Raw genomic sequence first — 14,414 nt, 5'->3', positions numbered from 1 at the left:
GACGGACAGGCACAGAGAGACACAATTTATACGCACCCTTCCCACAGTCTTGCTGGTTCAAGCCTCTGTGTCTATTCTTATTAATCCAAGTTCAATCCTTCCTTTACTTTGCAAGGGCAACACCAGGGAGCGTCTTCAATCATTAAACCATCATATTGGATGGATCTGCCATTCTATCCCCTTTCGATGCTCCATTCGGTGTTCATTCTCTCACCCCTTTACTAGTATGCAGATACACCTGCAGCCTAACGCGGCTTTCACTTTGGGCACCAGCTGTGGGCCTCCCTTCCTTAAATAATACAACTAAACAAAAAAGCACAATCCTTTTGCCACAATCACCCATGCTTGGGCAACTTCCAGTTAGGCTGCTGCATTGTGCTGCATATGGGTCTGCCCCTGGAGAGAATGCTGACATTTCAAATAGTACAAAATAAGGTACCGGATGATTGGCTGGTTCCTATAGAACTGACTGTATCTTGCCTGTAGTAAAGAGTTTCATTGGCTGCTTGCGCAATTCAAGGTACTGATTTTTACTTTGAAGTCCCATATGGTCTAGGCCCAGGTTATCTCAAGGACCACATCTTCAGCTGTCTGAACTTGCCTGTGTTTCAGAACAATAAGCAGAAGCCTTGTTGCAAGTGCTTCCCTTTCAGAAATGAGGTGAGTGACTACTGGGGACAGGGCTTCCTCTGTGGTGGCACCCAGACTGTGGAATGCCCTCGTCAGGCACATCTTTCTACCTAGTTTTCCCTGCCCAGGCTTCTGAGTTTTTTCAGCCAATGAATATTTTCTGGTCTGAATTTATGTTTGTTCTTGACGGACTTTTGTGGTTTTCAGCTTGTCTGAAGGCTGTAGCATAGGTATATCCTCATATTTCAGAAGTGCCTACCTATTGTTTCTCTCTGGGAGTTTAGAAAAAAGAAAGTTCTTGACCATGGTTTGATTTTTCTCTCCTAATTAGGTGCTGCCTATTGTCATTTTCTTCAGCATGGTGATGTCTATGCTTTACCACATTGGATTCATGCAGTGGCTTATTAAAAAGGTAACAAAGCCCCCAGGTACTTTCTCTCATACTTTTGGTGAATTGTAGTATACCCCTCTCTTCCACTCTGTCTCTCACGCAAAGAGGGCCCCACTCTGTGCCAACAGAGTCTGATTCTGTGGCTTTTGAACAACTTAATACTTTTCACCTCCACTATCCAACAAATCCAGGCCCTCACCTGAGTGATATGAATCGTTGCCCATAGAAAGGATCTCCCACTCCTTGTCCACAGTAGCAGCACAACATATCCACGTAGGGCTTGGAGATGCTCCTACCCAAAATCCTTTGTCAGTCAGTGCAGACCAGGTTTTCCCAAACTTGGGTCTCCAGCTGTTTTGGACTACAATTCCCATCATCCCTGACCACTGGTCCTCCTTGCTGGTGGGAGTTGTAGTCCAAAAACCCAAGTTTTGGAAACCCTGGTGTAGACAATACTGACCTAGACTGACCAGCGTTGTGATTCAGTATAAGAAGCTTCCTATATTCCTAACACTTCCATTTATTTTTTTAATTTACTCCATGTTTTTCCCACTCACCAGTGAGCTTCCCATTCAAATTTCTTTGTCTTCTCTTCTCTGAAATCCCACCAACCCAAATTGTACAGCTTTCAACCTGTAATGGTAAACACCTGCCTGGTTGGGCCCACCCATCAAATATGGGAACAGGATAGCACAAACTTTCTTTTCAAGCACTAACTTCTTGCATAGCTTGAAGAAAAAAGCGCCAGGCATAACTGTGATGGGCTAGCTTTAAGTTTGTAAAGTTGGGGTAGAATTCCTAGCCCGTTGTTTCTGGGGAGACCTACCCTAGCCTAGAGAATCTCTTACTATATTCATAAGCTGTAAGACACATTATCCAAGCTGTATCATCTGAATTCAGTAATGTGCCTTATGTGGCCCTGTGATATTACACAGATTTATTATTCAAACCTATGGTCTCTGGTAGAAGAGTCTAGGGGCCATCAGATATTCTTCTCCAAGAGCAGAGAGAAAGCTCTAGCCTTGGAAAGAGAGATCCAATGTCAGATGTCCACTGCCACAAACTTCGATAGATTTTGCCCTCCCCATGTCCTGCTGAAAGGAGTCCAGGGAGGTGCTGGATAAGGTAGCTAAACCACTTTCATTTCCCTACCACACCTTGGGATTTCAGCCTTATTTCTAGATTTGCTGTAACAGCACACTACAACTTGACAATTTCCAAAGGACTGCTTAGATTACTTAGATCTCCCTGGCAACTGTCTGCATCTCTGCCCCATGCATTGTGATTTCTTGCACTGCAGTAAAATTATGTTTACATGGAATGACAAAAGGACCTCTCCTTGTCTGACACCGAAGATGGAAAATAGTTACTTTGGGAAAGATGTGTAACCACCCTCTAGACATGGCGATGACTCTTCTAGAATTTCACAAATGTGGATTAGCTTGAGAACACCAGGAAATTGTTGTTCTGTGTTGCATCTTTCTTTTCTTAGGTTGGATGGGTAATGCAAATAACCCTTGGGACGAGTCCAGTTGAATCTCTGGTTGCAGCTGGCAACATATTTGTGGGACAGGTAAGCTGTGAAACAGGAAAAACAAACTAATAGCTTTAGGGCAGGGAGTGGGGCAAGGCAGATGAAAAACTTTACCCCTTTATGGTCCAGCAAAGCATGTCCACCATAGTCATGAATAGCAGTATCCTTTGTTCTTAGTGATCCCCATTAAGAACTGCTTGAATTAAACAGTCTGCAATTGGCAAGGACATTGGAGAACAGGCAAAACCCTGGAACCCTGGGGGCAGATTTTAGCCACCACTTCACTAGCGCTTCCCAATACATATTTTTTAACTTCCATGCAGCAGGTAATCAGTCTTATATGGCGCTGATTTGCATCAGTTTGGACAACTTGGGTGCAGGAAAGTCTGCTTCCATAAAGAGTGATTGAAGTGCACGCGAAACAAAAGGGAAAGAAACAAATGGCCAGATTCTAGATCTAGATGTATAGATGATGTGACAAGTTAATCCCATAGATTTAGCTATTATGTTATATTGTGTAATATATTCACATCTTCAACTGGCCAAATAGATTGACTGTGATCATTCCGTTAGAGCACAAATGAAAGCAAAATGATCATTTGCCTACTTTTAAGCTCTAATTGAATTGTCACTGACTGTTTTTGCATCCCATTGCCCCTTAACAGAAGCCTTTACACTTTCACCCTCCTACACTCCTGCAGATCCCCCTAAGTGCATTTGATGAAGGGGTCTCTAGTCTACAAAAGCTTATGCCGTAATGACATTTGTCGGTCTTGAAGGTCTTTTGCCATTGCCTTTAAGACTCTTGCTGTTTTTGCTGAAATAGACTGGTATGGCTACCACTTTGGAAATTGCGCCTATCCCAATATTTCTAGCTTACAGAAAGAAAAAGGAGATGGTTTTAAATGTACTCAAGTGTAATTTCACACTATGGATAAAATATAGCAATATGAGGCAACATCTAATAGGTGCTGGCTTGCTTTTTTGCTTCTTTTCCACCAGACAGAATCTCCTCTCTTGGTGAAGCCTTATTTGCCCTATATCACCAGGTCTGAACTCCATGCTGTCATGACGGCAGGATTCGCCACTATCGCTGGAAGTGTCTTAGGAGCATATATTTCATTTGGTGTAAGTATAGAAACATGCTAGCTCTTAATTACTGTTTTCCATCCCCACCCGACTAGTAACAAAGAGCGTGAAATGGAATTAGTTCTCTCTAACCACGCAGATTCCTAGAAGACAAATCTTTCCTTAACAGCACTTTCCTGGGAGAAGGTTCCATTGAGCTCCGTAGGCCTTGCTTCAGAGTAGACAGTTTTCCTGCTGCAAACCAATGTGACCATCCTGATTACGGTATATTTAAACCAGTTAGTGTTTTCAGCTAGACATGCATATATCTTGATTCAGGCAAAACATGAATCTTTTAAAAAAGATATCACTCATACCTTTTGACCTATTTATTTCGTCAGCAGGAGTGCCATCTAGGGAGGGCAAGAAGCTGAGCCCAATTTTCAAAGAGAGGGTTGGCCCCCCTCAATATTCCACAGCCTGCTGAGCTGTCAGGCCCTCCCACAGCTGGTGGAAGGCTGCCCCGGCCTCTGTGGTGTCAGGAGATGCCACAGGGACCAGCATGCCTGGCACGAGGTCACACTGGCCTGCACGGCTTTGGGAGGTGTGCATGACATCATACAATGCACATGTGACATCACGTGTGTTCTGGGCCCCTTCAATCTTGGGGGGCAGCCTGGTGCCTATGTTCAGCAGGGTTACCACAGGAATGATATTCAGCATCTTGTGCCCAATTAAATGTTGTCCTTCTTCACCTTTGACATTTCAGATTCCAGCCTCCCACTTATTGACAGCTTCCGTGATGTCAGCACCAGCAGCTTTGGCTATTGCCAAGCTCTTTTGGCCAGAGACCGAACGCCCCCAGATAACTGCACAGCAGAGTGCAAAAGTGGAAAAAGGGTAAGAAGATTTATACTTGCATGGTGCAAAGGCTCAGGCTGAATTGGGAAGAGTAGAGTAGCCTCTCTCTCATCACAAAAATAGAGGACGTCAATTTGCATAAAATGTGTATGCACTGATTTATAGGGGAAAGGCAAATTTCAAAAGTAGGAATATAACTCATCCTAGTGGAGTAGACTGTGATCAAGTGGCCTTTGTGGCAGCTTGGACTGCTGTCCAGGTGCTAATTGTGGATGGGTGACTAACAACCTTTTTTACGCTTCTTGTGGTTCTTTATCTTTGAGCTGGACTTGAACGGGACTCTCAGATAGAGGGCTGTCCTCTGCCACTCTAGGGAAAAGACAATATATAGAGTTGTTATACAGACATTCAAAAATACAATGGCAGTAAATTGCATAACAAGCCATTTCCTGCCCTTTCATGACACCTTAAATCAAATGCCTGGTCCTCAGATAACCGTCTCACTTTGCCTAACAATAGGGGCGGCTGTAGCTCAGGACATTCAGTCACTGGTTGCATCTTGTGCTGCTTGGCCCTGAGAAAGTGTGCACATGAAATGCTTCTAAGGCCCCAAAGGGCTCTGTAAATGCTAAATATTGTTAACAAGATTAAGTACATTTGTACCTCGGGTTACAGATGCTTCAGGTTACAGTCGCTTCAGGTTACAGACTCTGCTAACCCAGAAATAGTACCTCAGGTTAAGAACTTTGCTTCAGGATGAGAACAGAATTCGTGTGGCGGCAGCGGGAGGTCCCATTAGCTAAAGTGGTACCTCAGGTTAAGAACAGTTTCAGGTTAAGAATGGAGCTCCTGAATGAATTAAGTTCTTAACCTGAGGTACCACTGTACTGGTTCTGATCATTTTTCTGGTTGGTGGTTTTTTTAAAGGGTGGTTTCTGTTGTCATGGGGGGGCGGGGAGGTGACAGGGGTTCCTACACCTGCTCTTTTACACATCACATTAACCTGCACCTTTTGTTCTTGTTTTCTCGGTGAAGAGATTCCAAAAACCTCTTGGAAGCAGCCAGCCAAGGAGCTTCTGCCTCCATCCCTCTGGTGGCAAACATTGCTGCAAATCTGATTGCCTTCCTTGCCTTGCTTTCTTTCTGTAATGCAGTCCTGTCCTGGCTGGGAAATATGTTCAACTATTCACAGTTGAGCTTTGAGGTATTAAGTGCTATAAGCGTTGCTGTTGTTGTTGTTGTTGTTGTCACTATTCAGTACAGCCATGGTAGATGAAAAAGACAGTAAATTATAAAAAGGTTATTTGCTTGTACATAATACAGTGGTACCTCGCAAGACGAATGCCTCGCAAGACGAAAAACTCGCAAGACGAAAGAGTTTTTTGTTTTTTGAGTTGCTTCGCAAGATGAATTTCCCTATGGGCTTGCTTCGCAAGACAAAAACGTCTTGCGCCTTTTTCTTAAAACCGTCAATGCATTTCCTATGGGAAACCGTCAATGCATTTCCTATGGGAAACCGTGCTTCGCAAGACGAAAAATTCACAAGACGAAAAAACTCGCAGAACAAATTAATTTCGTCTTGCGAGGCACCACTGTATAAGAAACAAGGACAATATACTTAAGTTTTACTCATGTCCTATAAGCTTTTAGCTAAGGCATGACCTCTCTCTTTCACACACACCCCTGACATAAAATAAAATAATTATATTTTCACATGAATCCCATTTAGCCGATGCAAAGGGAGCCTGACTGGCCACTTCTCAAGGATGTTGTAATGCTGGACTTCCTACACAGCACTGAGTGAGGCTCAATGACCTTTGAGGTCTCTTCCAACTATAGTTCAGTGCTGCTGCTCATTAAACCAACCCTTCTATATGCAGTTATATCAATAATTTTTATTTATTCTTTTTTTTAAAGCACCATTCATTCAGCAAAGTCCTTTATTCAGTTCCTCAGTGGAGGGTGTTGCCCCCTTCCTCTGTCACTGGTGTCCTTGGACTGTATGAGACAGTGGAGATCCATAATCAGATTCCCCCTTTTCTGTCTTTAAATTTTATTAAAACACAACTGCAGAGAGCGGTCGGTGGGTGGCCGTGATTAGGGAAGGGGAGTTTAATGGACTGCCCAATTACCTGCTCTTACCTGCTCCTTTTTGTTTCTCATTGTTATGCGTGCTTTGCACTGGCGCCAATGGCTTCACATGACAAAAGGAGAGAAATGGCTTGCCTAATATTGACTTGCTTTCTAAAGCCATACTGATGCATTTGTGAGCCTGACCAGCTTGGTTACCACAGCAAAGCAATGGAACATAGGAGGCGGTGGTTGTTTTTATGTAAACAAAAAGCACTGAGAAATACCAAGATGTGGTTAATGTATTGATTGGCTTTTAGATCAACCCTCCCCCCCCCTCTCTCTTTAGGTCATTTGTGCTTATGTCTTTATGCCATTTTCATTCATGATGGGAGTTGACTGGGAAGACAGTTTCCTTGTTGGTAGACTTCTAGGCTATAAGACCTTCTTCAATGAATTCGTGGCTTATAAAGATCTTTCAGAACTGATCAAACTGAGGAAGGCAGGAGGGGAAAAGTACATTGGTGGAGAGAACCAATATTTGAGTGTGAGTATTCTTGTACAGTTCTTTGCTTTTATTTGGCCCAGCCTTCTCAGAGGTTCCAATAGTCACACCGAATAAAATTGATTTCTGATTAAAAAACCACTTTGGTTAAGCATGGGTTATTATAACAACCCAGAATATTTTTCTAATGCCCATTTAATTCTGTTACCTCACAGCACCCAATCTGAGCTAAGTAGCATAATCTCCCATTTAGCAACAGGGAGCAGGACACAAATGTGGAGGCAGGGGGATAAGATGACTAGGCTAATTCTTATCGCTGCCCCAATCTCCAGAAACCGTTTCAATAAGGGATGGTACAAAATACAGTTCCCTAGGGATCTGAAGACAGTGGCAGAATATTTTTCTTTACAGCTAGTACTTCTTCCTAGGAAGTACTTTGAGAGTTCTGAATCCAAGACTTTCTGCCTAAAAATGCCACATTTTCTTTCAGAGTGAACCATTTCAGACTGACAGTCCATTTTCATTGCCATTTTGGAGTATCAGGAATTGATTTCCAGTGGTCTAGGCTGCCATTCTGTTCATGGTGAAGTGGTCATTTCATTACTACACCCAGAGCAAGTTGAAAGCCTGTTCTGTCACTGCAACGAAGCACTTTGATTTATTTATTTAACTTTTGTGCCACTTCATATTTCAGCAGAAATCGTTGTGGTTAGGCTTGAACTTGTGGCTCCTGGCGCATCCTAAGTTTGATGCCAGGCATCATAAAGGGTTCTCTGCTTTGGTAATTCCAGAACTATTCAGCAAGAACATGATGGCATAGTGAAAAAGAGGTTTTAATTTTTCTCAGAGCCTTCTAATAAGTCTAGATACAGGTATATATCTCCAATAGAGTCTATTCTGCTACATGTCCACCCCCACAGCCTGCAACAATGAAGCTTCCCAGCTTTCAAACATTTCCAGGAAAAGGTTGGACAAAAGAGACCTTGAAATGTGTTTTTCTACATAGGCAAGAAGCGACCAGAAATATCTACAAATTGCTGCTTTAAAACATGAGGGGGCACTCATAAGCATATAATCAATTGAAATGCTTGTATAATTTTATTATAAACAGGGAACAGCGGGTGGGAAGAGTGAAGATATGCTCATAGTTGTATCTCTTGCAGTTGGAAAACAATGTGTATATACAGTATATGCCCAATAGAATCATCAGGGGCCTCTTACCCATAGAGGCTGCAGGGCGCCAGGCGCCAAGTTCTGGAGGATGCCAGGGAAGAGGCGGAGGCTGGACGCGGAGCCTCCTGGCATCAACTCACTGCCCTCGCCCGCCTCCGAAGCAGCACTGTGCCTGGAGCCTCCACCTGCTGTGGCCACCACGGCATGAAGCGGCCACTTGAGCCGGGAGCCGCCGCGTCCAGCCTCCGCCTCTTCCGTGCCAGAGGAGCTGCCGTCCAGCCGCTGCCTGCCTCCTCCAGCCTCACAAAGCTGGGCGCGTTGCTGGCAGCGCCATCCTCCCTAAAAAAGGTCTGGGAAATGGGGAGGTAGCGCCAGAGGGATCTTTGCACCACGGTGCCAGATATGCTTAAGACGACCTTGAGAATCATTTAAAGAAAGGCAGTCATTTCCACAGGCACACAGCAGAGAAGCTGCTTAAATCATATTTTGGTAGATTTTGCCATTTCAAAGGGTAAGATGATGTAACCTAGCAAGATGTTTTCCTTTCTTCAAATTTTAGATTCGATCAGAAACCATTGCCACTTATGCTCTCTGTGGATTTGCAAACTTTGGCTCTTTGGGACTCGTAATTGGAGGACTCAGTAAGAAAACGTTTACTTCTTGTTTGGGGCATAAAAGGTAAAGGTAAAGGTACCCCTGCCCGTAAGGGCCAGTCTTGACAGACTCTATGACTGTGCGCCCATCTCACTCAAGAGGCCGGGGGCCAGCGCTGTCCGGAGACACTTCCGGGTCACGTGGCCAGCGTGACATTGCTGCTCTGGCGAGCCAGAGCCACACACGGAAACGCCGTTTACCTTCCCGCTAGTAAGCGGTCCCTATTTATCTACTTGCACTTAGGGGTGCTTTCGAACTGCTAGGTTGGCAGGCGCTGGGACCGAACAACGGGAGCGCACCCCGCCGCGGGGATTCGAACCACCGACCTTTTGATCGGCAAGCCCTAGGCGCTGAGGCTTTTACCCACAGCGCCACCCGCGTCCCTGTTTGGGGCATAGTATTGAACAAAAATAACCCAAACCCAAACACTCCTGCTTCTGCAATAAATGCAGCTGCAGATGGCTTTGCAGGACTGCACTGCTGACCTGACATCTGTCTGGCTGAGTCACTGCAGAGAGGGGGAGGGGTGTGATGGCAGCAAGGGTGTGCAGTGGCAGCAAGAGCACTGGATTGGCTCTGCTGATGTGTTTGAACCACACAGGCCTCACCACCAGTGTGTCTTCCCCCTCTCCATCCCAATAACGTCTGATATTGTGCTGTACTGTGGAGGTCCTGCAAGCATCTCTCTAGCTCATTGTGATGTCAGAGACACTCTGCACCTCTCTTCTGAGGTGCAAAAATTTCAAGGTCATGAAAATCACCAATTCTGGCTATCTACAAAGAGTAGCCAGAACTTATGGGCTCCAGATGATACATGAGAATGCATCAACCTGGTACTAATGCCTAAGGAAGCCATTGTCATACCAAAAAGGCAAAGGTATCGCTGTGGGTTAAACCACAGAGCCTAGGACTTGTCGATCAGAAGGTCAGCGGTTCGAATCCCCGCAACGGGGTGAGCTCCCGTTGCTCGGTCCCAGCTCCTGCCAACCTAGCAGTTCGAAAGCACGTCAAAGCACGTTCAGGAAAACCTTGACTGGAACTGCTTCACATTCCAGAATGCAAGAACTGATAGTGGATGTTGTTTTCCTCAAATCTCTTCCTCAGCATCCATGGCTCCTTCCCGGAAGAGAGACATTGCCGGCGGGGCCTTGAGAGCCATGATTGCTGGCACGGTGGCCTGCTTCATGACAGCTTGCATTGCAGGTACCATATTTTTTTCTACCACAGGATGGCAGTGTTTGGGTTTGTGTTCTCCAGCAGGCCCTGCTGGCTCCAGGACATTTTGGTGTTGTGCTAAACCTCATTGCAAGGATGTACCGTATTTTTCGCTCTATAAGACGCACCAGACCACAAGACGCACCTAGTTTTTGGAGGAGGAAAACAAGAAAAAATTATTCTGAATCTCAGAAGCCAGAACAGCAAGAGGGATCGCTGCGCAGTGAAAGCAGCAATCCCTCTTGCTGTTCTGGCTTCTGGGATAGCTGCGCAGCCTGCATTCGCTCCATAAGACGCACACACATTTCCCCTTACTTTTTAGAAGGGAAAAGGTGAGTCTTATAGAGCAAAAAATACGGTATTCTGTGCTCATCTCATTATTGTTATTTTAAGGTTAATTTTTCTCCCTTTATCTCTTACCAGTAATTTTAAAGATCTATATTAGCAGGCATGCAAATTGATGGCAGTGCATCTAATTTGAAAGGGGTAAAGGAAAAGGAAAATAATATTTCCAGCGCTGCGCTTCCACCATGCATTCTCAAATTGGAAAGAAGAGGAAAGTTTTGTACTAATGAACCTACAATCCAGCTCAAGCTCTTCTGTATTGCTGTATTGGGTGGCTGGAATTTCCACTAAAATCAGTGAAACTTTGACTTCTGGTTAAGATGGTGACAGGGCAGACAGCTGCCTCTGAAGCTCCACAGGTCACACAATTTTAATTGGTTTTAACGTGTTTTAGATCAGTTATCTTATCTTGAAAATCAGAGGACAGAAGAATGTGGAGCTGTGATTCCAATAGCAATTAACAGGCCTGGAGCTTATTTGTCTTGTCAGCTTTCTTGTTACTGAGTGGTGATGTGGGAGGCAGCTGAAACCAGTGCTCTGTAATTAAGGAGATTTTTAACTTGGTTTTAATACAGCTTTTAATTGGACTTAACTTGTTTTATCAACCGCTTTTCATTTTGGAGACCTGAACGCTGCTTGTTCCTTGACAGCTAAAACTGCGGACTTTATCTGTAGAAACTTCAAATCGATACACTCTGGACTGGATGTTTTAAACAGAGATTTGATTTATTTTTGTGCCCAATTAAAGGGCAGCAAATTGTCCTCACAGCCTCTGGCAAGCCTGCAGGCAGCCCACCTGCCGATCCAACTGTGAGCATCCTGCAAAGGTATACAAGGCCAGATAAGCCCCTTTTCTATCAGGATGAACAAAGGACAAATGTTCTATCAACTGTCCTGGCAAATATGCAAGATCTGCCTGACCATTTGTAAATTCAATGGTAGCCCCCCCTGTTGGAAGTCTGTCTCATTGGCTAAAAATCAGATAAAAAGCTTGTTTGGGGATCAAATTGGCTTTGTTGATTTAAAATCAGTGTATGCATTAAATCACCCTTTACAAAGACAAAAGGTTCTGTTAACATTTGGCAGCCCATATATTCTAGTTCAGTGGTGCTTTTGGAAGCATCACATTAAGTACAAATAGACTTTAAATTTCTGAATCAAGCTCTGAAAAGCGGGGAGGTTTGTAATGTTTCTGACTGTGATATCACCAAGTTTAAGGATGAACATATAAATGAGTAAATGTGCTTGTGGCACTTTTTAAAACACATGAGGAAAGAGGCAAAACTGATACAGAATTTGTCTCCCATTGTAAACTGGAAAAATGGCAGAAATTGGGTTCACACTGTAGATGGAGCCGTACAAGTCATTTTCAATAGTACTGGAACTGCAACCAAGAAATATGGTTATTACTTAATAAAGAAGGGTTTCTGCTTTATTTTCAGGAATACTATCTGTTGCAGGAGATCCATGCACTGCTTTATTTGAAAACTTCAGTATGACTAGCAATAGCACAGAAATAGTTAGCTGCTGCTTAAACCTCTTTAACAGGTAATTATAGAATGGCAGAATCTCACTTCAGAGAATCACATCTGAAGTTCAATTATTTCTCTTACAGAATACAGGAATACTATATGCAATACTGCAAAAAGATAATACAAAGATAATGAAATTGTAGCTCAAAGGTTAATGCTTCAGACTTCATGAACATTGTCGAGCTATCATTTTATAACTATTAATCTTAGAATTTGAGGTTGGTTTCTATGCACGTCACCTCTCACCAGCTACACACAAACAAAGGCCAGATTCATAAATAGCACTCCCATGAAGTATCATTTAGTAAGCGATGTTGGAACCCTAGAATGCCCACTTCACATCTCCCTTCACAACAGGGCTCACATAGCATGACATCCAAATGCATTATTTAAGGCTCCCCCCCCCATGATAAACCATGAGCACAGCAAGAAACCATGGTTTCAGCTTTTGGGGCTGTCACAGGGACCAGCCAATCAGCCCTGTGCACAGCCAACTTCTTCTGGAAACAGAAAGAACTTGTTGGCCCTAAGCTTGATTCTGTAAGGAAGTGTGTAAAAGGTAAAGGTAAAGGACCCCTGACAGTTAAGTCCAGTCACGAACGACTCTGGAGTTGTGATGGTCATTTCGTTTTACTGGCCAAGGGAGCCGACATTTGTCCAAAGACAGTTTTTCTGGGTCATGTGGCCAGCATGACTAAGCCACTTCTGGCAAAACCAGAGCAGCACACAGAAACGCCATTTACCTTCCTGCCACAGTGGTACCTATTTATCTACTTGCACTGGTGTGCTTTCGAACTGCTAGGTTGGCAGGAGCTGGGACCAAGCAATGGAAGCTCACTCCATCGCGGGGATTCGAACTGCCAACCTTCCAATTGACAAGCCCTAGGCTCAGTGGTTTAGACCACAGCGCCACCCGCGTCCCTAAGGAAGTGTGTACATCTGGCCAAAAGCAGAGAGTAGCAGATCCACATTGGGCTCACCACTCAATCTCTGTGCATTGATACACAGCCTAAGCCAAACCGGAGACTGATTTATTTATTTTAAGGAACCTGCTAGGTCTTTGGCTTCAGATGTTTTGTTACCCCCTCTCATTGCTCATCCCAGAGCAGAGCACATAACCATTTTAGAATATAACACCTAAAATAAAAGTAGAATAAAACACAAAACATACTCTCAGCAACAAGTACAACAGTAAATCACAACAGCCTCCTGCATTAAGTGCATCTAGTGATGAATAGGCACCCTGAAGTCCAACAGATATTTGAGATGTGCCCAATAGCCTCGGGTATACTGATGGGAGAAATCAACAATAAAAGCTCATGGATGCTTTTAGAATACTTTTAGAATACTTTTAAAACTGACAGTCTTCAACACAGGGAATATGGTGGTGTGGCTCAGGTTAGGGAACCCATAGAATTTATGCATAAGCATTTAAATTACTATTACAATAGTATTAAAACTTATTTTCCCTTCTCCACCAGTGCGAACAGTTCCACAGAGACTTTTTTAAAAGCAAACAACACCTTGAGATCCTTGAATGGATGCTGCAAACTTCTGAACCCGTCTACGTTTAACTGCTCCTGGACGACTCCAGAATTTTAAACTGGGCACTTTATGTAAAGAGACAAGCAGAGGGATTTACTTCGCTGATGGACTGGTAGGAAGACAAAAGGACAGAGGAGTTGTCTGGTGGTTGTTGCAGACAAGACAAATCATGTTTCCCAGCTTAAGTAGATTGGCAGCTGTGTAAATGCTGCAGTTGCATTGGGGCTACTAGGTAAGAATCTGCTCCGTATCTCTGATGAGCTCCTAAGTCCTGACATAAGCACCTGGTCATGATGAAGGGCATGTTTAAACTTTTTAAATGCTATTTCAAATATTTATGTAAAACTGTTCCAAATGCCATATTTGCCTACACCTCCCGACTCTCTTTAAGATCAGGTAGAGACATTTCAATCAAAGATCTTTCTCACACTGAACATAGAAAACTGCCTTATATATCAAGTCAGGCCGTTGATCTTTCTGCCCAACAGTGGCGTAGCGTGGGGGTGTAGGGGGTGCTGGCCGCACCGGGCGCAACATCTGGGGGCGCGCGCTCTTACTCGCAGCTCTCTGCTCCTACCTGGCTCACTCACTCTCTCTCACTGCAGTGCTGGCTGTGCGAATCCGATCCGAGCCGCCGGGTCGCCGCCCACTGTGGACGGGAGGGTGCCAGGCGTGCGGTGCGGTGCGGTGCGGAGAGAGAGCGAGGGACTATCTGGGAGAGGGACAGTGCAGCGGGGGGGGGGTGCAAATTACTTGCCTTGCCCCGGGTGCTGACAACCCACGCTACGCCACTGCTGCCCAATATTGTCTACACTGACAATATTATCTACACTTACAGGGATTCAGACAGTGTACTTTCCCAGTCCTACCTGGTGGTGCTGGGGACTGAAA

At 44.4% G+C, this 14,414-nt stretch overlaps 1 protein-coding gene across 2 annotated transcripts in view; it reads left to right on the top strand.

Annotated features, from left to right (window-relative positions):
• SLC28A3 (solute carrier family 28 member 3) overlaps positions 1-14,007 on the top strand; it is a 53,071-nt gene extending 39,064 nt beyond the window's left edge. For both annotated transcript variants that reach the window (XM_083403443.1, XM_083403442.1), the window contains 10 exons: positions 962-1,042; positions 2,514-2,594; positions 3,558-3,683; positions 4,393-4,523; positions 5,520-5,688; positions 6,904-7,101; positions 8,792-8,873; positions 9,991-10,089; positions 11,889-11,994; positions 13,460-14,007. In XM_083403443.1, the coding sequence (XP_083259569.1) occupies positions 962-1,042; positions 2,514-2,594; positions 3,558-3,683; positions 4,393-4,523; positions 5,520-5,688; positions 6,904-7,101; positions 8,792-8,873; positions 9,991-10,089; positions 11,889-11,994; positions 13,460-13,580 (1,194 nt within the window). In that variant the 3' untranslated portion in view covers positions 13,581-14,007. The remainder of the gene's footprint in view (positions 1-961; positions 1,043-2,513; positions 2,595-3,557; positions 3,684-4,392; positions 4,524-5,519; positions 5,689-6,903; positions 7,102-8,791; positions 8,874-9,990; positions 10,090-11,888; positions 11,995-13,459) is intronic.
• Positions 14,008-14,414: the final 407 nt, after the last annotated feature.

This window comes from Podarcis tiliguerta (genome assembly GCF_965153285.1).
Source record: "Podarcis tiliguerta genome assembly, chromosome: 11".
In the NCBI taxonomy this organism is placed as follows: Eukaryota; Metazoa; Chordata; class Lepidosauria; order Squamata; family Lacertidae; genus Podarcis; species Podarcis tiliguerta.
The sequence above is the reverse complement of the archived record's forward strand: the minus strand, read 5'-3'. Positions and strand labels throughout refer to the sequence as shown.